The sequence below is a fragment of the Excalfactoria chinensis genome, chromosome 6, assembly GCF_039878825.1.
Source record: "Excalfactoria chinensis isolate bCotChi1 chromosome 6, bCotChi1.hap2, whole genome shotgun sequence".
Lineage (NCBI taxonomy): Eukaryota > Metazoa > Chordata > Aves > Galliformes > Phasianidae > Excalfactoria > Excalfactoria chinensis.
Window position 1 is genome coordinate 5,646,468 of NC_092830.1, and position 24,287 is coordinate 5,670,754.

Sequence of the window (24,287 nt, forward strand, 5' to 3'; positions counted from 1 at the left end):
TTAAGTCCAGAGCTTGTGACATCATCTCCCAGGAGAAGTGACTGCAGCAGCAGGAGCAGGTTTTGTCCTTAGAAAGACATGAATCTCTCTCTGCCTTGCTCCCGTCGTGCCCTTGCCCAGCAGTGTCAGCCGTGAGACATTAAGGGCATCTCCATACACTTATGAGTTCTTCCATTATGCACAGAGGAGGGGGCTCCAGATCCAACATGCAACAAGGAGAGCCAAGTCCTCAATAACAAGGCCTTCCAAAATCCTAGAGAGATTTTATCCTGCTTTATTTTTCAGCAGACATTGGAACCACTCCAGAAAAGCTTTACATTTAATACCCTGCAGGATGGACTGTGCTTGTCATCAATCACTCCAAGACATGCTCCAGCACTCCTGCACCAGAACCCGCACCTGCTTTGTCAGGAAGCATGATTCCACTCTAATTTTATTCTTGAAGATGACAAAGTGCATCATGCTGTTAGGCAGGGAGGAAAGGAATACACTCTGCTTCATGACAGCAACCAAACAGAAAAGCAGCAGCTTTCTTCTGGGGATAGAATAAGATGCGTAGAATTCTGTGGAGGCCACACAACAGTGGATGTCTGGAAGGTCTTTTTTTTGTCCACTGTGCACTTACTGCAAAGATTTAAATGACCACAATTGGTTGTAGGTACCGAAATTGCTAAAGCCAGGGCATTTCAGGTATTCAACTGGAGAAGCAAACGTTTGCAGACACCGGAGCAAGCGGCCCTGTGGTATTTACTGGCACCGTAATGAGGCTGTTGCACCGCTCAGTATTTTCTTTCCTTTCTTTTCTCTTCCTTTCCTTTAAAGCTAACATCCTTTTCCTGTGCCTGAGGGAGAAGGCAGCTGATAAAAGCTGAGTTCCTGTTCGCAGATAAGTTTAGAAGGCAGCCAATTTCAGAAGTTCCTTGAATAAGTTATATTCCTACCACCTTTTTTTCCCCCCCTCCTCTGTTAGAGGCATTCCACACAGGAACCAGGCTCACATTGTTTGATGGCCACGGACGTTTCCACAGTGGCTGGGAGGGTCAAAAGCTTTTTCCGCTCTTTGTTACAAATAGTTTGGGTTGGTTTTTTTTCCCCCTTCCTTCTTCCAACTTTTCATTTAAAGAATATTGCCGGGGCGTTCCAGCCCTAATCCAGGCTGCTCTTCGGAGAGGAGAACAAGAGACAGGTGTAACCAGGTGGGAAAAAAGCCCACAATGCTAGTAAAGGTTTTTCTCATCTGTAACACAATAGGACTGGTTAAGCTGGCTCGGCACATCGACCATCACGGCTACCACAATGTTCCGATGCACGGCTCAAAGGGACAGAGCCACGAGACCCCCACAGACACAGAGAGGGCTCTGCTGCAGGAGGAAGAGGGCTCCTGGGAGGCAGCAGGGCACCGGGCAGATGTGCCAGACTACCTTGTGAGTATCACCTACCCACACCAGGGAGAAAGAGAACAGCTGGAAGCCGCCAGCCCGCCGTCCCCAAATGGGTAAGTACCCATATATGTGTGTTTGTGCTCGTGATGGTGCTGGAGCCACGTATAACGAACATATCATGCTGATGAAAGAGCATTATGCATCAAGGTTTCTTTTTGAAACATGTTAGATTTTAGGACTCAGTCTATATCCAAATAGGAGAGGTTCAACATACTAATGACAGGAACAGAAAACATAATTGCTTGTGGGGAGTGAAACCACAGACGTGGCTGACTCTTTGTCCTAGAGACACAGCAGGATGGACGTGGTGCCTGGATGCACCTGCCATAGCCAAGCCACGAGGCAGAGCCCTGCAGCTCCCCTGTAGCACAATAACACAGAATGCTACCTTCAGGCACAGCAGAACTAGATAAAATTCATGCCTCGCTTTTTCTCTTCACACACCAATGGGGGTTTTTACCAACTGTGGCAACCTTCGCTTATCACCAGAATATACTCAGCTCAGACTTGGACCTCGGAGAAAGAGGAAGATGAGAAAAACAAGAGGGGGATGTTAGCAAAACAGGAACAGTGAGGATTAAATATGAAAGGAGTAATGCATAAGCATGAAGATATTACAAATTCAACCTTGCCCCCACCACAAGAAAAAGAAGAAAACAAAAAAGGATTTTCAGATGCTTCTCATGATCACCTCTAGCTGTGCACCCATTCAGAGCAGATGAAGCATGTACTTCTCCAGGAAGATTTCCAAACACTCTGCTTTTTGTGAGCATTACAGGGCACGTAAGTAGGTCCCTGAATGTTTAAAATAGATGAAAACCAATCAGGACAGTGAATGAATCTTTTATAGCACTGATGGAAGGCTACTGCTCAGGATGGCTGGAACTGCAGCACAGTGAGTGCTGTTCACAGCTCACTGCTTTGGGATGCTCTGATTCTTCTCCTCAAATGTTCTTGGGGAAGGGAGAGGAGGGAGCTGCAAAGACACTGTAAAGCCTCATTTACATCACAGTTCCTTTCTGCACAAAGAAAAGCATGCCATCTTTCTAAGTCTCATCTATCCATAATATTAAGGCCTCCCTTCTGCATGTAGTACAGTGCGGGGCTTACAGCCCTGTTTTCCTTCATACTCCATCTCCCCACAAATCTGTATGCCATAGGATTGACCTCCAATCATTTTCTAAATCCCACTTGCAGTTTTCTGATGGACAGTGTCCAGTAATGGCACACACTTAATTCACCAGCTGCTGGTTAATGCATTTCAGACTCTAACAGAGCACGGAAAGCCAAACAGAACCATTACCACGGCCTCCCATGCTATGCTGCAAGGTGACAGGCATTTGATAGCTTGTTGAAATGCTGATAGCTATCTAAAAGCTAGAAATACTTCAAAAATTCATAAGTGTAAAGAGGTACTTGTCAAGGTCAGCAAGGCACTGTAATGCACTCTCTTAATTAGGACTTTTTCCTTTGCTGTGTGACTTTAGCACCAACTTGTGCAATGCCATTCGGTGCAAGCTGTTACTCATCCTAATTTCCTCCCAAGAAGAGAAACGCTTCCTCCTTTTAAGGAGGTGGTTGCATAATGAGTCAAACCACAATGCTCTTCCCTATTATAAAGCAATGTTGATGACTACATGCAGTCAAGATCTAGCCTGGCAGTGGCTCCAGGGTATTCAATCTTTTGCTGGAGCAATCACAATTAGAGCGCACAAGCCCAGCAAGGTGGCACAACTCAGGAAAGAAACTCAAGGCTTTCAGAGGAGTTGTACCCAAAACTGAGTTTGGAGAGTGCATACACAGACAGCACAGGTCTGCTTGTGCCTGTGCTCCAAATTCTTAGTGCTGCTGCAGATGGCTGAAGGTATGAGCAAGGGAAGCAAGGGAAAAGGCACTGGGAGTCATGAGAAACTAAGACCCACACACCACAAAAAGCTCTGGGGTGGTAGAAAGCAACCACTGGTCTGCAGTAACTCCATGACACCATTCCAGCAACAATTAGCAACTGTTTTTGCCCCCCAAAACTCTTGCTGTTTTCCTTACGTGTTAGAAATAAGGATTGTTACAAAACATTCTTAGATCTTTTCAAAATAAACAAGTATCATTTTTCTCCTTATGGCCATTTGAATAATTGGAGACCATAATGACTAATACTCCCCAGGCAATCAGAGTTCCCTGGGTTCTGTTTCAGCACGTAAGGTGAAATGACTCACTACGGCCCAGTCAGATGCTTGGATATGCTACTAATGAACTCCTCTTGAAATAACAAGGAGCTTCTAATCAGAGTTTTAAAATAAGGACATCAGTAAAAAGTCGCTGGCAGTTTTTAATGAGAAATGTGGATATAATAAAGAAGAGTTTCAGCTGTTTGCTAAAGGAAGAGCTAGGTAACAGTCTGGTATCTCAGCTGTTGCTTGTGTCTGAGCATGCCAGAGAAGCTGTGCTTGCTCCAAGTTGGCAAGTGTCTGTATGTGCTATTTGCAAAATCAAAAGCAGCTCATTTTCCACAGGAAACCACCTTTCTGCTTTCCTTCTTTTTCCCAGAAGCTACATCTTGTGTGATTGATCAGTTTGACATGGTGAAACTTCCTTATGGCTCAGATAAATGGATCCATGGGTACACAGACTTACAAGCAGAAGTAATAAGGGAAATGGAAGCACAAGTATACAGAGATCTGTAGTCTGTTAGCATCTGTTTTAGCCACAGAAGCTGAAGAGTAAGAACAGTAAAAACAAGTTCTAGACTTCATAAATGCTCAGCGTATAATGCCCATAATTCCCATGCAGGCTCCAATCCAATCCCTGTGCCTGCAGCCCCGCAAACAATTGTGCTGATAACTCAGATTTCACGCACATTATAATCATATTTCATTAAAAAAATAATAATAATAAAATGAAGCATCCAAAAGGTGCAATTCCACCACATGGAAAGCTTGGGCAGCAAAGCTCAGAGTTCCCTGTATTCTCAGTTGGCCTGACCTGCCAAGTAACACTGTAAACCAGATTCGCTTAAGTGTTCCAGCTTAAAAACAAGCTCATGAAAAAAGCTTTTTGACTTTACCCCTCAGTAACCACATTGACAGAGCTGGTCCCCAGAAGGATGGCTCAACACAGAGAAGGAGAAGTGGAAGTGGTGATGAGCAGACAAACCAAACCTGGCTTCCCTCACTATGACAAAGTTATAGAACTTCTCTTTCCTACAGTGGAATTATCCTCAGACAGCTCCTGTCCTGGGTGTACCGTATCTCCATCATGGCAGGTATTATAGTGCTCTGTTCTCATTAGCCCACAAACACGTGCTCAATCTGACATCTATTGCAATTTTTCTTACAATTAAAACATTTGAAAAAGAAAAGGAACCTAATAAAATAAATACATATATATATATCCTGAATTACAAACAGAAAAGGCAAAAATCTGCAGAGTAAGTAAATCCTTAATCACACTGACTTATGTCAAGGTCTGTATACACAGTTCTGTCAAGTCACCCCTTGATGAGAGGAAGGCTTCCTGATGTCAGCCAGCAGCGTTATCGCACTGAAACACTCACCTCTTCCTTTAGCCTTGCACTGAGACAACCATCGAGCAGGTCTCTGTGATCAGCCAGGGTGCCAAAGGGGGAACAACCATCCTTCAAAGTGCAAAGAAGCAGAGGAAACCAAAATCACTCTTAGTCTAGGAAAAGTCAGAACAATGCCCAGTCTTAACAGCTCACGTTCTTTTCTGCTTTTACAGGAAAACAGCCATTGATCTGATTAATATCAGTTTCACACTGACTCATCTGTTTCTTCCAAATTAGACAGGGACTTTCTTAGGATGTTTGTGGGATACTGAAATTTCCCACCAAAGGGGAATAGAACACAGGCTTAAAAATAAAGCAACCTCTGGATTAAATGCAGTTTAATGTGATCTTCAGCCCCCGACATCCTGCACACTAGTGGAATGGCCAGAGTGCTCAACAATACCTTCAGTGGTGCCAAGTTCATTAACAGAAGCGGTGGCTTTCCGATCGAAATTTGGCACTTGGCTCCTTTCAGGACCTTTGGCAATCTGTCTTCAACTCTCTTGTTGAGTTGCGCAGCTGCAGGTGGAATGGCTCCATTTACATGTGTTTGATGAACAGTTCCTGAAGTAACATAGCTTCTCTGAGCACAGTGCAGTAGTTATCTAGCCCCCCACATACAAAAGATTCTCTCATTTCCTTTGTTACGTGACTCCTTAGTGCAAGCTGTAGAAATTTGTTCCTTCAGAAGATATTAAGGGATCTCTTGTTTAAGTGTAGGGACAAAATCCCCAGCAATGGCTGCTGGGTGCATCCAAAGCCTTCCTACTGATGAGCACCAATAACCCTCAAACGAGCCCTTAGCAGCCAGCCCTGAACAAACTGCAACCTTTTGCTCAGGTGAGAAGATGATCGGGACAAGCCTTGCTGCTCACTGAGCGCACACAGTTTGGGAACCATGTCTTGTTCTGCATCTTTGACTTGCTGGCGCCAGCACAGCTATGCTAGCAAGGAACACCAAGATGAAGTGAAAGCGCTATGCTAGCATTGGACTTTTATCTGCAACAACCAGAAGATGAAATCCCAGTTTCAGCTGCCCTCAGAGCGGGCTGTAAAACTCGCAGCGTGCTGAAGAAAACATCAGGAAGGAAATGGCTGTGGATGCTTTGTGAAGAGAAGAAAACTCTCGCACAGATTTCTGTGCAGTAGCTGTACAACAGGTGGGATTGCATCAAAAGCCATTGCAGCCAAGTCTGCTTTCTCTGAAACGCTGCTTGCCGTGAGGCTCCAAGTTCAGGGTTTTACTCAGAAAGCCATCACAGCACTACAGTCACAGGGCATTCTGCAGGACAGGCTGCAGCTGAATATGTACTAACTGGCATTACAGCTGGAATAGACTCGGGACACTGGGAGACTTGTAGTACTGCAAGGAAATCCAAACACTTGGCACTGCTGTTCTTTCAGCTGAGCTTGTTATGGTTAACTGCAAATCAATCCGTCTACCTTCATCAAATCCCAGTGAGAACCAGTGATGCCCAAGGGATGAGGCACAAGGTTCCTGCCCAAGATCATCCATCATCAGGGAAAGAGGGAAATGCAAGAAGTAGTTCCTGCTGCCTGGCGGATGCACACTGCTGCCAGCTCAGCACAGCAGAGAATTCACTGATGTGCTGACAGGTCACCAGCAATCACACACCAGCTGCTAATTAAAAACAAGGGCACACCTTGTTCCTTATGAGAGCCAGCAACTTTTTAAGTACTTAATCCCTTTGGCACTCCCCAGTGAATTAACTGATTAGTCTTTCTTTCAACTGACATGCACAGTCCCAGTTTAGGCTCATTTAAATGCAGCGCCTTACCTCTTTTTTAAACTGAGTGCTTTTTTATTGTCAGTGCTTTGCACTGTGGGAAAAACAGAACACAGATTGTTCTGCTGCTACAGCCTGATTTTTTTCTGCTTCATCTGGAGTAAGTCAGGAGCCTACAAGAGTTAGTGGGAAATCACTTCACATTCAAAGAGACCAGTCATAGAAACACAGAACTGTAGGGAATGAAAAGGATCTCCAGAGACCATTGAGTCCAATCCCCATGCTAAAGCAAGTTCCCTACAGGAGGTCACACAGGGAAGCCTCCAGGTGGGACTTGAATATCTCTGGAGGAGGACACCCCACCGCCCCTTTGGGCAGCCCATTCCAGTGCTCTGTCACTCTGATAGTAAAGAAGGTCTTTCTGTTTGTATGGAACTTACAGTGTTCGTGCCCATTGCCCCTTGTCCTGTTGTTGGGCACTGCTGAAAAGAGCCTGGCCCCATCCACTCGACACCCATCCATTAGATAAGTACAAGCATTGATAAGATCCCCTCAAGCCTTCTCATTTCCATGCTTAATAGACCCAGGTCTCTCAGCCTTTCCTTGTACAGGAGGTGCTCCAGCCCGCCCCCCCCCCCCCCCCAGTCACCTTTATGGCCCTCCACTGGACTTTCTGCAGAGGTTCCCTGTCTTCTTTCTTAAACTGGGGAGCCTAGAACCAGACAGCCTTCTGTTGTCATCTAGCAGCACATCTCAGCGGCAGTAATTGCATATCTGGTGCCTTTTGCACTGCACAGAAAAGGAAAGAGTTAAGGGCCTTAAAAGACTTGCATTCTGTTGGTAGTAGTCACGACCTGCTGGGCAGGAGTTCTCAAAGTAATTATAGGAACTACCTTCCTTGAGAATAGAAACGTGAGGAAACCGATGTGAAGGACAGCTCTGCTGCATGAGCACAGACAAAGGAATAACAAAACTCATGGAAAAACAACATCCTGAAGCTTTTGTTCAGGAAAAAATTCCACTGACACAGCAACTGCCTAAAATGATGCATTACGGTGACAACCAGGAGGACACCACCAATAAAACTTAAATACCTGGCCGTGCTGGGGGGCATTACTCTCACCTACCATCACACTCTTACCAGTGGTAGCTCTGCATGGAAATGAGCCAACCCTGTATTCACTGCAACAAAGTTATGGCCACTTTGCTTTACCTCCTGTCCCACTGCTGTGATAGCAGCATGTCTGACCAACCTCTGACATCACAGACAGCACTGCTCGTGTTTTGCCGCGTTTCAGAATAAGCAGGAGTAGCATCCAACAGCAACAACACAAACAGCCATCCCTGGCATCAAAACAAGCACCCCTAGTCCTGGTTTTGTAGGGCTGACTTGGGTGTTGTTCCAACTTGCAGTTTTGCTGTAAGCTTCATCGTTCCCCACTGTAGAAAAAGAAAGCTCTCCTGCTCTCCTCACAAAGCAGCTTCTCCTTGGCCACAGAGACTGGCGTCAAAAGGAAACCCTATTAAAGAGGATGAAAGCAGGGAGTGCACAGCTGGTGGTGTACTCAGTGAGTGAGGCTACACAGTCACAAGGGCAAAATAAAAATACAGAAGCAGAGCATAAAAGCTTCTGTGTCCCAGAAACAGGCTGAATGCACTTCTCTTTGTCAAAGGGCTGTTACTGAGGCTTCGTAGCCCATTGGTGTCAGCGCAGAATTCCCACTCGTCTTGCTGAACTTCAGATCAAGCCTTTGTAAGTCTTCAAATTGTTCCACTTAACATTAAGGAATGACGTGTTTCCCCCAAGGTTAATACAATTAAGGAGTATTTTTAGTAATAGATAGCAAAGTTTCCTTAAAGGAAGCATTTGACAAGATATATAAAAATACTGCAACAGAGGTTTCACCTTTGGGCACATGTATCTATATTACAGCTCATTGCAGATAGGAAAAATGAGCCTTACGTACCTACTCAACAAAATAATACATTTTGATAAACGTAACCCAAATGAAATCCACTAAAAATGGTTAGGATTAAAACCAAAGCATATGATACGATATTGCTATTCAGCTTCATGGATCAACTTTTACATTGAGAAAGGGAAAACTAGCAAGTGAACACTAAAGAAAACCAAACAGAGAGAAATGCGACTACCACTAAAGGCAGGTTTTATACAAAGTGTGCCAGATTCCTTTTGTTTCATATTATACGTCCCACATAATGCATAGTTACCCAAGCATCAGGTTGGGGTCAATCTCTGAGACAACATAACACTCTCCTATGGGTGAGAACCTAGAAGTAAGCCCACCAGATACCTACAGCATGGCAACAGGCTTAGAAAAGAAACTGCTTATTTTCTATTTAAAGTGTTTGTGCGTTTATATGTACAGTAGTAAAACACTCATCTTGCTCACACATGTTTGTGCATGTAAATGTTTGGTTTAGATCTGTAAGGCTTATGTGACCAAAAGGACTCGTCTGGGAGCCACGCACGGTGGGAAAAACGAATCAGCACAGATGATGATTCATGGGGCGTGGGTTGTTTTCATCAAGAAAGAACGAAACATGAAAGCAAAATAATCGTATTTGAAATAGAGATTTCCATGTGGAATGCAGACCCTTGCTGGGATCTGGCAGGCATCCCACTGGGCAGGTCTGAGGCCCTGCACCTTGAGAAGCTGCATGCAGTGAGCATGGGGAACTTGCCCAGCTTGCCCAGGCTGTCTGCTTTCCCTCTCCAGCTTCCTTCCCTTCTCCTGGCTGCCCCACTGCTCTCTCCCAGCTGCCACGACCGCAGCTTCTGCTTTCATGCCCAAGTTGGTTCCCCATTGTTCCTGCACTCAGACAAGAAAGGCAAACTTTTTCCATATATGCTGATTATCAGAGATTTAGTTCCCGTGTTCCCATTTAAAAATATACCGCCTAAAGTTCAGCTGTTCTTTATCAGGCACAGCTCTCCCCCACACAATGCTCTGCTCCACTTTAACGCAAACCTTTGGAGTACCTCCTGATCCTTCCGGATACCCCCACGGATAATCACAGCATTGTTCAAGACCCAATTCTGCTTTTGTTCTCAAAAACTAGTGTTCATTTCTTATGGGAAAGGAGTTTAATAATACGCGCAGCGGCACAAAATACCTGTTTCTATTTTCCCTCTGGGCTTTCAGCAGATAGATACACAGTGTTTATTAACATCTCATCTCCCTGCAGGCTCCCTGACCCAGCATAGCTCACACACTCTGCACTGGTGCAGCCTCTCCTCAACCACTGTGTGCAGGTTTGGGCACCATAATACAGGAAGGACACGAACCCCTTAGGGACCACCAAAGGAGGGCTACAAAACTGATGATCCGATGGGACCAGGGGTTGGATGCAAAAATCAAGATGGCCCAGTGACTGATCTGAAATAGCAATAGCTTGGAAGACGCTGATTATTGACAGGGTTTATGTAGGATTAATTTTCAGAAGCAGTCGGTCCAGACCTGATGAGTCAGTCGTGAGGCATCTGAAATGGCAACAGGCCCATCCAGGCAGTTTGACATTTAAAGCAACGTTAACCTGCAGGTTACCACGGGATGGAAATTTCTCCCACTGAATGAAAAGGCTGGAAATGGAACTAATGCGTCAAAGTTCAGACAATCAACCCTTCTGTTAGAAACTCTGATAAGCATCCCAAATGAAAACAAAGGAACAGGGAGTCAGGGGGGAAGCTAGCAAGCATTTTTCATTTTCTTTATCATGCAGCCTAAAAAGCAAAGCTCCCCTACATTTCCCCTTTCTGTGACACTGCTACAAACAGAGACTTGAACAGACTTATTTCAAATTGCTCTTTTTTCCCCCAATAGGAACTGGTGTTCTTACACGCAGTCTCGCCTGGTGACATACATTGAAGCCTGCATGAAGGAGAAGTACATCGTCAACTCCCAGCAGCCCTGCCCAAATGGAGCTCCAGGTTGCCAGAAGATCATGTAAGTCCCCCAAATGAAACCACTGGAGACAAAGGGATAGTCCCTAAATAGCTAAATTAGATTTTCCAAGCTGCTTATTGGCACATTTTTAAAACACATTAAGCTCTGACTTAATTGAACACCAAGGTGTGGAAGTGACTGATTTCTGTACCTATAGTGATAAGGCACTTAAGTAACCTGGGATAATTATGGCCTTGAAAAGCCATCACGTATAGGACTACAAGGGGATTAAGTGATTTTTCTAACCTACCCACATTTATTTAGGAAAAAATAAAGAAAGCAATCACATCTTTTCCACAGTTTTCAGGTCCTGATACACACACAACTTAAAAACAACAACTAAACACCAACAAACTCTGCCTGTGACCATCAGTGAGGCTTATTCACAGCTAGAGATATACAACTGCCCTGAGGGGTTGTCATTCTTTCAGCAGGACTGGCTGCCCAAAGAGCACAGGTGAAAGCCCATAGGATGGCTCTATAACAGTAAATATTAGAGTTCTGTTTCTGATAATTATGGGCATTTGCCAGCTGTGACATCTCTTTAAGACTCCTGTCAGGTTAGTGCCAACGTGTTGGAGACAAATCCCTGCTGAACAGCAAAGAGGAGGAGGGTGAGGCAGACGAATGCAGAGTGCTTACTGAACAGTACTTATATTCTGCCAGTGTATACGGATTTGCACACACCTCCTGTTGCAAATAGCAGCTCTGAAAAGCAACCTTATGCAGCAAATAACATTGCTGTCAACTGCTGCTTTTACTGAGTAGTAGTGATAAAAATCACCACAAACTTCTTAACCACTGTCTGCAGTAGTTATCCAGGACACCATTGGCACCAGCCTACTACACTTAGTGGATTTGCCCCATGTAATACCAGCTGGCCATAACTTGGAAACTAACACCTGGACCCTGCTCCTCAGGTACAGGACAGCCGTGAAGCCCATCTATCAAGTGAAACAGAAGGTTTTGAAGTCTTTGCAATGGAAATGCTGCCCTGGATTTATTGGGAACGATTGTGAACAACGTGGTAAGGAAAGCCAGAGAGCACGGATGAGAACTAAGACTAAATGACATTCATTGTGGCAAAAACCAGCTTACCTATTTGTTCCTCCGGTTTGGGAACTGATGCTTTATTTTCTTTGGCACGCTATGCCCCAAATCGCTGATGCCTTGCAACAGGAAGGAGGTGTAATTAGCCTTACAGAAGGCTAACAGCAACAGCAGTTTCCTCTAATCTTCACACTTGGAGAGACGCATTCGTTTACCAGTGGAGCTGTCAGATTTACAGCTCCATCTATAAAGCCTATGAAGTCTCCATCCCTGCCTAAATCCATATAGAAAGTAATGATACCAGACAGCAACACCAGCACGTGATATGTAAAAAAATTAGTTTAGAGGATGAAATAATGTAGGGAAATTGACGATTGTCCCATTTAAAAATAAGCTTTTCTGAGCCACGAACCACCACAGATCCCTGTACTGCTCAACATTGGTGACAGCAGCTGCTAAACAAAAGAACGGAGGGAGAAACAGCAGTTTTTAAACTGCAGTGCTTCACAGCACTTGGAACACTTCACTCAAAAGTGGAAGAATTTATATTGAAATAGAAAACACAATTCCCCACAGTAATTAAGGCATCAGAACAAACAAGTCAAACATTCAGGTGAAAGCCTTCATCCATTTCACCCACCTGAACAGGTTCCTTAGACACAGCTCCTGTTTGTAGCTCTATAGGTTTAAGGATTTTTTTTTGTGCAGATGCACCTCTCCACAGTGCTCATCCGTAAGGTAATTTATCAGCCTGGTTTCTATGTATGATGTTGGAAGGGTATTACCAAATACAATGTGTCTTGCTTAGTCTCCACTCAGTTATGCTCACAGACCAAAACCAACTGCTTCATTTTTATCTCTTCATTGGTACAGCTCCACCCACTGCAGCTGGTGCCCCACTACCAGAACATTCAGGTAACTGGAACAGGAAAGAGCAATAGGCAGAACGTTATCATTTGCACGGTGATTGCATTTTGGTGCAGTACCACAAGTGAAGTTCTCCCAGAACAACATTCCTTATCCTAAGAAAGCTGCTCTGCAGAAGCCTCTCTCCACATCTGTCGCATTGCAAGTGAAACTGTGCGGTCTTACCCTATTGAACTGTATTAGCTTCTGCATCTCAAGTGTTTTCACAGATGTATCACTTCTCAATTACAGATCCCAATGTCATCCCAGTGCCAGGAAATCAGACCAAAGGATGGCAAGAAGAAGAGTTCTCAAACCACAGTATGTTCTTGAAATTACATTACTTGCCATTCTCTTACATCTCAAGTCACTGCCCTGAGCAAAAGGCAGATGTTTCTACTTTAACATGATAAACTATGGATAATGTCTTTAGTGAAATTATTACTCGGGCAAGTTTTTACACAACTGTGCATCACTTACTGGCATTTATGAGGGGTTTTGCTATAAAACTATATGAATGTTCTTGAGAAAACAGCCAAAAGCTTCACAACAGTATGCTGGCTGATCATCACTTAAACCTAGCACGAGTGAGAATGCCAGCTGGTGTTAAACCTTTCATTAGTGAGGATGTTTAAGTCCTTGTTTAGCTCGGTGGATTCATAGGAAAGCATTTCAGAAGATTTACCAGAAAAAAAAAAAAAAAAGTATTATAAATGCCATTTTACAGCAGCTATCTGTAGCTTGGAGAATATTGCTATGAGATACCCCGGATTCTTATCTCAGCTGCTCTGTCTTGCCAATCTAATATCCAAGAAGGACCTTTCCTCACTATATGGCAAATAATGTGGCTTGAAGTGCTATTAAATATCTTCCAGCAACTGGGTTTGGGATAGCATTACAGCCCTGAAAGAGAGGTCTTCCTTACACTATGCTCTCAGCACTGAATGAATAAACAGTTGCTTTAGAAGACTCAAGTTTATAAAACATCAGCTTGACAAGCCTAATGTAATCCTGAAAGGGAAGAGGTCCCCAGGATGGCACAGTTAAGATACACCGGTTCCTGCAACTCAGTATAGGCTTTTAATTCTTCAGCTCAAATTTGCATGTGTTTATTTAGAGCAGTGGAAGTTAAAGGGTCCCTCTGTGAGAGCCAGTGGTGACACTTAACGCTTATGCTCCTGAAGCTTTTGTTAAACACCTTCATTGCTCTTACATCCTGCCCTTTCCTTCTGGGTTGTTAAGCTTAGCTATCCTTCCTGTCAACTGGCTTGAAAGCAATTATTATTTGAGAATGATTTTATGGCATGGGGAGGTTTTCAGTGAGGAATATTTTACCGTCACCGTGGTTAGCGTGGCTGAAGGTCTTGTGTTAATATTTAAATGAAATTTCCATCACTGCTGAAAAGAAAAACCAGTTACAAGTAAACTGTAGTTAAGCTGTAAACCAACAGATCTCTAAATGCCATTGCAAGATTTTCCAGAGCAAAAAGTACACTGGTGTTCTCTGAGCTCACAGGTCTTGTAGGAACACGTGCTTCTGCAACTCCATTGCATGACACTTGCTTTTTGAATCTTGTGATTAGTGTCAGCACCAGTGGATTCAAGAGAGCTGTTGGAAGTCATTCAAAATCAGGAGGCACTACTGGATGATCTTCAAAGTGATATTCATCAAGCAGTCAGCAACCTAGGTGATCTACAGAGAATATTTGAAAACAACGGTACAAGCATGGTGTTAGAAGTGAACCAGAGCAGTGAAGGTGAGAGGTCTGATGTAGAATTATCACCCTGTCAGCAGGCCATGTAGGACCATGCAGATCAGAAGGAGAACCTGAGAGCCACAATACACGCTAATATCCCTCGGTCTGCAGGTTGCTTCCAAAGAGAGATGAAAATGGCTGCAATTCCAATATAAAGTAATGAATTAGATCCGAGCAGAAGTTGAAATGTGAAATTAGATGAAAGGCAGATTCCTTCATACTCTTCAGGAACTTTAGAACCTGCCTTAACCACAGAATGAAGAGATTGCTTATACTAATCTGTTAGCTTACTGTTCTGCTTTCATGACTCATTTTCTATAAGTATGCAGAGTTTAGATGCATTTTTTTCTTCTTCTTTTCAGACTTGTAGCCTGTTGTGCTGAATCTCAGATTGGCACACGTAGTAAAAATACAACATACGCCCATTTATCTGAAACATCGTTCCTGCTTTATACGGCAGTGGAAAACCTGGTCTGAATAGTACTGAATTTGAACCACTAATCTGGGCCACTACCTTACAGAAACATCTTCCAGTGACACAGGCTGAACTTGATGTCACTCTGTTCATATGTTAAAGTTCATAATCAGGCCTTAGTCTAATTCACACCAGTACAGATTCCACATAGATTTTTCAAGTTATTGAGTCCATGCCTAGGATATGCAGATGCCGAGATGCTGTGTCACTCTGACGTGGAAGGGGCATCATAGAAAGCAGACAAACAATGGTATGAGAAAACTGCATAAGCAAGAGCACATCAGATGAGAACCATTGTGAAAGTGAGCAGTTACAGCCATTAATAAAACTGCTCCACAAGCATTTAAAAAGGCAGTGTTTCCCTGACTTAAATCAATCAGTACATATCTAGGTGACAGTCTGCAAACAGAAACACAACATGTTTCGCATTAACCTCGACTTCAGTAAGCTTAGTTTTGCTATTATAAAAAGCATAGTGTGTGCCCAGATTTTGGGAATTCAGATAGCAGTTGCTGAAGGAAAAATACCTTCTTGAGTCACGCTGGTCAGATTAAGATGCTTTCTTAAACAGAGTTACTGTCATTACTTTGTTCTTAACAGATTTTCAGGAAAGGCTTCTGCAGCAAGTTTTGTTTCCCCACGTGGAGAGTTTTCTGAGGAAACACCTGAACCCGATGTGGGCAAGCTTCAACAGAAGCTTACAGAACCTCTCCAACATAGTAAGAAACCTATCACACGATGTGGAAGCCAACAAGAAAAGCATAGAAAGATTCCAAGAGAGCACTGTGCCTAAAAAAGAATTCCAGGAGCTGGGAACTAAGTTTGAATCTAAAGTCCAGGAAAACGTGGTGAAAGTTGATCAAATAAGGAGAGAAATAGAGAATCAATTGCAAATGCAGCAAGCCAGTCTTCAGCATAACCTCACCATCATCAGGGCCGATACTGACACAAGGCTGAAGAAGCACCACAAGATACAGCAGTCCCATCACTTAGCTTTGAACAACAACATGACAAATATGAAACGTGAGCAAAACAATCTTGAAAATAAATTTGAGGCTTTGAAAAACAATTTAACGGAACTCTCCTCACATCACGGTCCCAAGGATGAAAGTACACAGTTTGCCATCAGACAAATTAATGACATGCTGGCAGGGCATGCCAAACAGCTTAAAGAGCTCTACATGGAGTCAGACGTGGCCTTTCAGAATATTGCAGTTCTAGAGAAATGGTTTAAGGAGTTGAAAAAAAATATCTCAAAGAACAGGCCTGAAGATCTTTCAATAACCTTAATGGAGAAATCAGTTCTTATCGAAGAAAACAAAGCAGCAATGGAAAGGCAGATGTCACAGATGAATGATACTCTCTCAACCCTTCAAGAAAGCTATTCAGATCTGTTGAGATATATGGAGGAATGCAATTGCCAGAAGATACCTGCTGACCCTGATATGCTCGAGGAAGATTTAAGGAACATCACTTACTCCCTTGAAGGCCAACAACCAAAGGATATAAAGCAGCTAGAATCTGTTTTCAAGGATCTCTTGAGGAATGAAATCGAAGAGCTCTCCTCAGCCTTTCCACTTATCCATCAGTCCCTTAACCTCCGCCAAGAAGAAAACAGACAGCTTCAGTTGCAAGTTGCATCTTTTTCAGAAGACGTGGGCCTCTTGAAGAAGAAAGATGAAGAAATTCACAGACACATCAAGTACCTCAACAGTTCTTTCGGCTCGCTTTTAGAAGACGCCATGCGGCATGAAGCTGCACTGGAGGCTTTATTGGGAGAAGAGTTTATGGAAGTCCTGTTTGAAGAAGATCCTGCTACCCTAATAACATCAGTAGCTCAGCTGCAAGAATACCTGGAAGAGATCTCAAATAAACTCCAAAATCAAAATACAACTTTAGAATCTCTCATAAAGAGATTCCATCGCTTGGAGAGAGGACAGCAGAACAATCACGATGTTCATGCATCTTCAAAGCATCCCAAACAGGAAACGCAGACACTCTCTGTACTGGATGAAGGCAATCAGCTCAGCAGTGTAGAACATATGGAACCTAATTATGAGGCTTCCAAAGATGACTCCTCACATAGCTCAACATATAATGACATAATGACTCTGAAGAATGACATCAAGTATCTGAGTCTGGCAATCAAAAGGCACGAATCCAGAAGTGATGTGAGTATCTGCTGCAATCACACAATTGCTAATGTAGTAGAGCCACTCAACACTTCTGTGGAAGTTATCTCGGGAGATTTAGCAACAATTAAAGAGAAGCTGGAAAAACATCTGCTGATTTTCAAAAAGCTGTTTGGAAGAGATGAAGAATTACTTGCCTCAAATATAAGTCTGGATGTCGGAAAGATTCAGTCAATGCTTACCAGACAAGTAAGAAGGCAAGAGAAAGGTCAAGACAAGCAAAGAGACAAGAAAAAGCCTGAGAAGCAAAGAGAAAATACACCGATAGTAAGTGGAAGAAATAGAGTGCAGACTGAGCTGCTGGGAAAAGGTAGGTTCTTTTATCTTACTTGCTCATGTGCACGTCTAGCTACTCTCTGGGCCCTGCTGCAAGTCCCTCTAGTTCCCAATTTAGTTCAATTTCAGATATTTAGATCCCAAATTTTGTCTGCAGATGCTTATGTTTATGGAATAATAGTTTTCTCTTTCAAAGCTGATGGGGAATGCCGGGCCTTGTGGGTTTGCTTCTTCTTCCTCAGTTATTTGAGTCAGGGAGGGATACACTCAAAGCATCAAATCCTTGTCAGTCTGGACAGATATGTTAAATTAACTGTGATAACTTGTGCAAGCAGAACAGGGAGAACTCCCAGAGTACAGCCTCGCTCTCAGGGCTAAGGTAGATTTTTGGCTTAAACTGCACTGATGGATCAGCTTGCCAAAAGCACCGTGAAATTACAAGTGCCACAGTTCTACCATTTGCTTTTATGATTCAGCCCTTGCTATGGACACGTAATACAGAACAAAAATCAGCCCCTTTAGGCAACTGAGCTGCAAAACCACAGTTAAGAATGAATAAGCAGAGAACACATTTCAAATGGTTTTCAGGTTAGCAAAAAGAGTGCAGTTTTTTCCCTCCTGGTTGGTCTCACCCTCATGCCTTTGTAAGGATCCTGATCTAACCACTTCACCTACCCACACAACAGAATGCAGATCTAGAGAGCTTACAATAACTGGAAAGGAAAACTCACCGAGCCTTGTGTTTTGCTGTGATATCTGCCTAGTCTCTACAATCAGTTGTTTCTCCAACTGCAATCTACATTTCTTTTCCATCAGCTATTTCTGACCTTCATTTTAAAAACAAGAACAAAAACCTGCAGTTAAGCTGCTATTGACTTTGCTTCTTTCCCAAGAATGAGATGTCTTCAGTGCCAGCAAAACAGAAGCGTTTCCTAAAACGTGTTTATCTTTCTACTAAGAGCTCTAAAGTAAAAATATTACTTGAAGAAAAATAGAAAGGGAACGTTCTTGAATAGAAAAACAAAAGCCTATTCAAGTCATAGGATCACAGGGAATGAACCTTTTCTTTGGTTAAGGATTTTTTATTTGTGCTTGACTACTTCTCTAAAAAGGAGAACTGAAGGAGGACTTGGCAAACAATTTGAAAACACATGAAAAGAAAACAGACCACAACCTACAAGCTAATTCAAGTAGACGCAAACAGAACTCCATACAAAACCCTCAGCCCTACAAGTTCAAATGAACACAGCATTACTTGCTAACAATAAGAGCAGTTGTTAGAAGTGATTGGTAAAGTTTACTCATCTATATCGATGGCCATGAGGCTGGAACAATAAGAATGCTCCCACCTTTTGCACCCCATCCTTGCAGCTGAGGCACTCAGGCTTTAGGGCGCTGCAGTGCAGTGTTCTCACACGTGAAGGAAAGACCCCAGCCTCAGATCAAGACTGGAAGCAACCCAACTGACTTCCAGTAAACCACAGCATTTCACAGCCCTGTGTGCATATAAGGTCCCCACCAAACAAGTTTTCAGCCAAAGCTTCTGTGCCTGTTCTGAGTGCTTTCAGTCTCATGGTGTATGTAAATTGGGGAGAAGGCATCAGAACAGGTCAGGTAGTTAACTCATAGATATACATGTCTTAACCTCTAATCACACATAACTCCCTACTCCTGCTAACAGCTCAGGGCAAGAAGGACTAGGAAAGAAGAGCTTTCATACCCAAAAAGCATTTGATATTTCCATTATTTTTTTCTATTAGGTGAACTGGTCTAATTTTACATCTTCCTGAGCTTACATTTTTGATAGTTGCATAAACAAGTACCACTGCTGTTATGTGAGAGAGGAAAGGTGTTTTGGATCACAGATAATGTTTCCAAATGACTTCATCTAGAATTAGCAATTGGTTGCACAGCACCTGATAAAATGACACTTTCCATCATGACTTAAGCTCCTGAGCAAATAACAAGCAATATCCGGGAAGAGGAACGCTCATAGTTAAAACACTTTTTCTCTCTCTTTCAGACTCACCAGTAGCATTCCACGTGGGATTCTCAGACAGACAGGATAAAGAAAAAGCTCTGAGATTTAATGAAACATACCTCAATTATGGAAACAGCTATTTCCCTGAACATGGCTACTTTAAAGCACCGCACAAAGGCGTCTACCTGTTCATCATCTCTGTGGAGTTCAGCTCAGGACCAGCACTAGGACAACTCTCTTTTAGCCGTGGGTACAAAAGAACTCTCTCAAGTGGTCAGAGGAAGACACCAAATGGAAACACCGTCACTTCTTTCGCTATGGCAGAAATGGAGAAGGGAGAGAAAGTGTGCTTTGAATTGCTGCAGGGCACTGTAGTGAAACGGAGTCCACCTGGGACAACAATGGGTGGATTCCTACTATTTAAAACTTGAACAGTAACACTGTGTTTTACTGATACTTTTTCCATAGATGCAATGGATCAATTCACTATTGCTTCATCTGTGATGTATTCAATCCTACTGCATGTGTTTAAACATAGCACTACTCTAGGTTTGTCTTCATGCTTCTTTTCTGGAAGTGTTTGGCTTTTGATTAGTTGCTAATGAGCAGCAATGGGATTTTCAAGTGATGACCTAATGGTTTGGATTCCAAACATATCAATACATATTCTCAAATCGTTTCCCACAGGGAGAACTGCACCTCAATAGAACAGATGCTTTGCAGGGCTTTCTTCACTGACAACTCATTTCTCTTTTCTCCTTTCTCATGAGACCCCATCCAGAGTACTGCGTTCAGGAAGGAAGCCTATGGGAAATCCATAGGGGGACAGTGGCAGAATAAGGGGTAACAGCTTTAAACTAAAAGAAGGTAGATTCAGATTAAACAACAGGAAGAGATGCCCCATTGCTGGCAGGTCAGGCTGGATGGGGCTTTGGGCAATCTGGTCTAGTAGCTGGCAACCCTGTCCACAGTAGGGGGGTTGGAACTAGATGATCTTTAAGGCCCCTTCCAACTCAAACCTTTCTAGGAATCTATGAAAAAAGAATTCTTCCTGTGGCAGATACCCCCATCACCATCAAGGAAAAGCATTTAAGGCTATATATATTAGCAGAGTCATTTTTTGAAGCGGTTGCTCAAAACCTAGAAGCCAGAACAACTTCATTTGTCCTCGTTCCCTGTGGACCAGGCAGACCGTCTTGAAAGCGTCTACAATTCACTCTAACTCAACATTTCAGTCTGTATGTAATACAAATACTAGGAAAAAAAAAACAACAATAAATCAACCATATCTACTAAGATTCACCCTGAACAGCCGTGTATGAGCAAGGATCTTACAAGCGGCCCAGCCTTCCTCCTTCTTGACCTGGTACATTTCAACTACAGTGCAAAACTTTAGTAACATAACAGTGTTAGAATGTATTAGATATACATTCCTTATGTCTAACTAGGAACATATCAATGTGTCAACTAAAACAAAAAAATATTGCTGATAATAGAGTTCATTTCTGAAGATATTCCTGAAGCATGTTGTGAATACAGTCCAGACGCAGCCCAACATTTAGGAGTTTAAAATAAAGTGAGAGAGCAAACTAAATTAACAGCAAGCAAACAAGCTCACTGCCCCTCTTGAATTTAAATTTATAATTAGGACAAAGCAAAAAGCAGGATTTCTGAACAGTGAAGGTTCCCAACACTTTTGATGAAAGAGATGAAGTCCTAACATGTATTTTATACCCTTTAAGATAGAGTTTTCTGATAGAAAAGTATCTTGCTGTCAAGAAATTCTCTCCCCACCTATTTGCATGTTGAATGACACTACAGGGTAATTAAAAAGCACTGGTACCAATACACACTATGCTTAGGACAACAGTGTGGCAAGTATCTTTTGAGACTACCAAGTGGTTCCAGATACTGACTTGCCGCTAAGATTGTTACTTTCCTTCTGGATAAAGACAACAGTGCAAATAAGGATCTAAAAACTAGTATGATTAAATTCCTTCTACTGATTCAGACACAAAAGGCCACAGATGAAGACACAGAAATCCAGCATCTCTGAAAAGAGGAAATGCCATTTCTGGCCAAATTAGCCATTGATGTCCTCCTGCCTACTCCTGGCCAGCAGTCCCACTCACATGACACTAGGTGGACAAGTCTCCCCATCTGCTCAGCACGGAGTCACTTCTTGCACTGGGTGCCCCAGAGCTCAGTCATCTTCTGCTCAGAATTGCCAAAATAGCTGAGGAAGGAAGCGAAGAAAAATGAGTAGAGCTGAAATGTCAAAAAGGAAGAAAAGCATCGACTTGTAAGATTGGGTTCTGTTAGTAAAATCCATCACATGGAGACGACCCAGATGTTTATTTTTTACTGGTGGTCCAGCTATGTTTGCACTGGCAGCATTCTGCGGTGCTGTCAGGAGAGAGTAAGGACCCCCTTGTTTTCAGTGCACAACAAGTCTGCAGGTACCAACCAAGTACTGCAGTTAAATACTTCAAGAGAATATATATATATGTTTTCAAATACACTTGTTTGCTCTTAAGGCTTTGACAGAAAACTTCAATTGGCACGACAACTACACAGCTACTTAGAAAGAGACAAGGTAGGCAGTAGCTCGGCAGGGAACAGAGAAAGGCCTGTATGTGTGATCTCTGACCCTAGCAGTTCTCCCAAGTGGGATATATTAAAGTTTGGCATTGTCATGCTTAACAGAGATATTTTTGTTGAAGAATAAGCCAGACAAGTTCAGAGACCGACTCCAGAGTGAACACAGTGTTAATACAAAGATATTTCCACATTTGTATTCTTTAAGCACGTGCTTACGTTAACCACCTGCATACACAAAGAAGGGACAACTGACTGGAAAACACTCAGTTTTACATTCTGAAGTTAAAACTTTCAGAAGGATAATGGATTCAAGCATTCTATTGGCAGAATAAGCCAGGAAGCCTAAGCGATGAGGTTTTTTGTTTGCTGGTTTTGAAATACACACCTATTGGGCACCATCACCAACATGACTCTCATACTTAAAAATACTTCCCAGCTCCCCTTTGTATTTCCCACAAACCCAGCAACTGCCAAAAATTTTTGCCAGTAGTTCCAATCTCCAAATCAAACCCCAAAGCCATAAGAATACTCAACCACGAAACCCGTGCCCTGTATCTTTCAACATCTTTGCATAACTGTTTTGTTACTGAAGCTTGACCTGCTTTATGAGCGTACCTTATAGTGCTTTGCAATTTGAAATTAAAGTTCCTTAATTCTCTTTTCCCATTTCTATGATGAGCTCCTTACTTCACTCACAATTCAAGTACTCTCTAAGTACCAACTTTCTCTTTTGTGTACGACTTTTCTATTCTTCACTGCGTGTTATCTTTCTAGAATTGATTTCATCAATGCCCAAATCCTGCAGTCAGATTCATCTGAACCCATTTCACATGTCCACATCCATCCAGCCTGCCTCTGAAGTCCATGGTGCTCACCCCTCAAGAACCAGTTTCATAGGGGCGATCCGCCCAGTATGAATACATCTAGTATGAATGTATTATCCCTCCAAAATCAGTGAGACAGACTGAAATAGTGCCTTGGGGAACAGCGAAGATAAAGCTAGAGAAAGGGCTGATGGATTTTATGGGATTGAAACCACCGATCCTACTGCTTTTATTTGAAGTTGGTGGTTCAGTTCAGAAATTACTCAGCATTCTATTACTAATTTTGGGTATGCTTTTGGCCTTTCAGACAGGACATTTTAACTGTGAGGGTTTTACGAGGTGCTGCTGGACATGGCCTTGAGTTCTTAAATACTATAGGTGAAAAAACTTTATACGAAGGTGAAAAATAATTATACATCAATGATATCATTTCGATAGTTATTACTATCAGGCAGTAGAACTTACTTTCAGCTATCAAACCCACACCGTGTTTAAAAGTATCGTCCTATCTTTACCATATAGCGCCATCCTGTGGCCGTTTCAAGGAGGAACATCAGGTCACTCAGTCCAAGAAAACGCCCGAAGCGCTGGTGCAAAATTCCAGCTACTCACATTCGTTACATCTTCCTGTAATGTGAACATAAGAAATCCCACAGTCCGCATCCCAGCCACGATATAAGTTCAATCAGTGAATACGCTCTGTCAACTACAACCATGATAGAGAATTCACTCTTTCCAGATACTAACAGTAAGAAGAGCTCTGTAAATTATTGGCATTATATGCATAAAAAGTTTTTTAAAAGTCTGAAACTAGATAAAAAATAAAAAATCTACAAATCTAACACGTGAATTTATCACTTCAAAGGAAAAAGGGTTTATGGTTACTTTTACAATATGCTGGTTAACTGTTCTTGTGATGCTCAGGCAAGAAATCTTCACAGACACTGTAAAAAGCACTCTAAAGCAAATCTTCCTCCCGATCAAAACATACCTTTACGTAGACAAAATGATTCAAAACTGGCCTTATTTTTCCCTCTCTGCAAACCGAAACTGAACTGGCTGCAGTTTAGTAGCTGCTCATTTCTGCAATGAGAAAAACATCCTGAGATTTTAGGCAACTGTGTACTTAAAGCCAAGTATCCCCTTGATTGTTCTTCATTTACTCCACCCATAAAACATTCTGAACTCAGGCTATATACAATCACCTGCATAATTTTGTAACTTGTTACTCAACTCTGATTTGCTTTTGGCTTCACTATAAGCAGAGTAACAAAGTCAGACAGAAGCAGCTCTGGTTTTATCACTGTACCCAAGTCCAAGAAATGGAGGACTATAAAGCACCAAGTAATTCTTAAGTCCATTGAGCAATCAAAGTTGCCATCCAGAACTTATTCAAGGACTGGGGAAGAAAAACACCACGTATGAGGTATTAAAAAGAAATTATTTTGTTAAAGTATGATGATTTCCAAGTCAGTACATTGCGAGACAAAACCTTACAGTAACAA

The 24,287-nt window shown here is 42.6% G+C and overlaps 1 protein-coding gene across 1 annotated transcript; it reads left to right on the top strand.

Moving 5' to 3' along the window:
• Positions 1–896: 896 nt before the first annotated feature.
• MMRN2 (multimerin 2) lies at positions 897–23,592 on the top strand. Its single transcript, XM_072339432.1, has 7 exons — positions 897–1,495; positions 10,598–10,720; positions 11,641–11,747; positions 12,929–12,997; positions 14,260–14,433; positions 15,509–17,410; positions 19,400–23,592. The coding sequence occupies exons 1-7, from the start codon at positions 1,215–1,217 to the stop codon at positions 19,786–19,788; spliced, it is 3,045 nt and encodes a 1,014-aa protein (XP_072195533.1). The 5' UTR covers positions 897–1,214; the 3' UTR covers positions 19,789–23,592.
• The last annotated feature ends 695 nt before the right edge of the window (positions 23,593–24,287 follow it).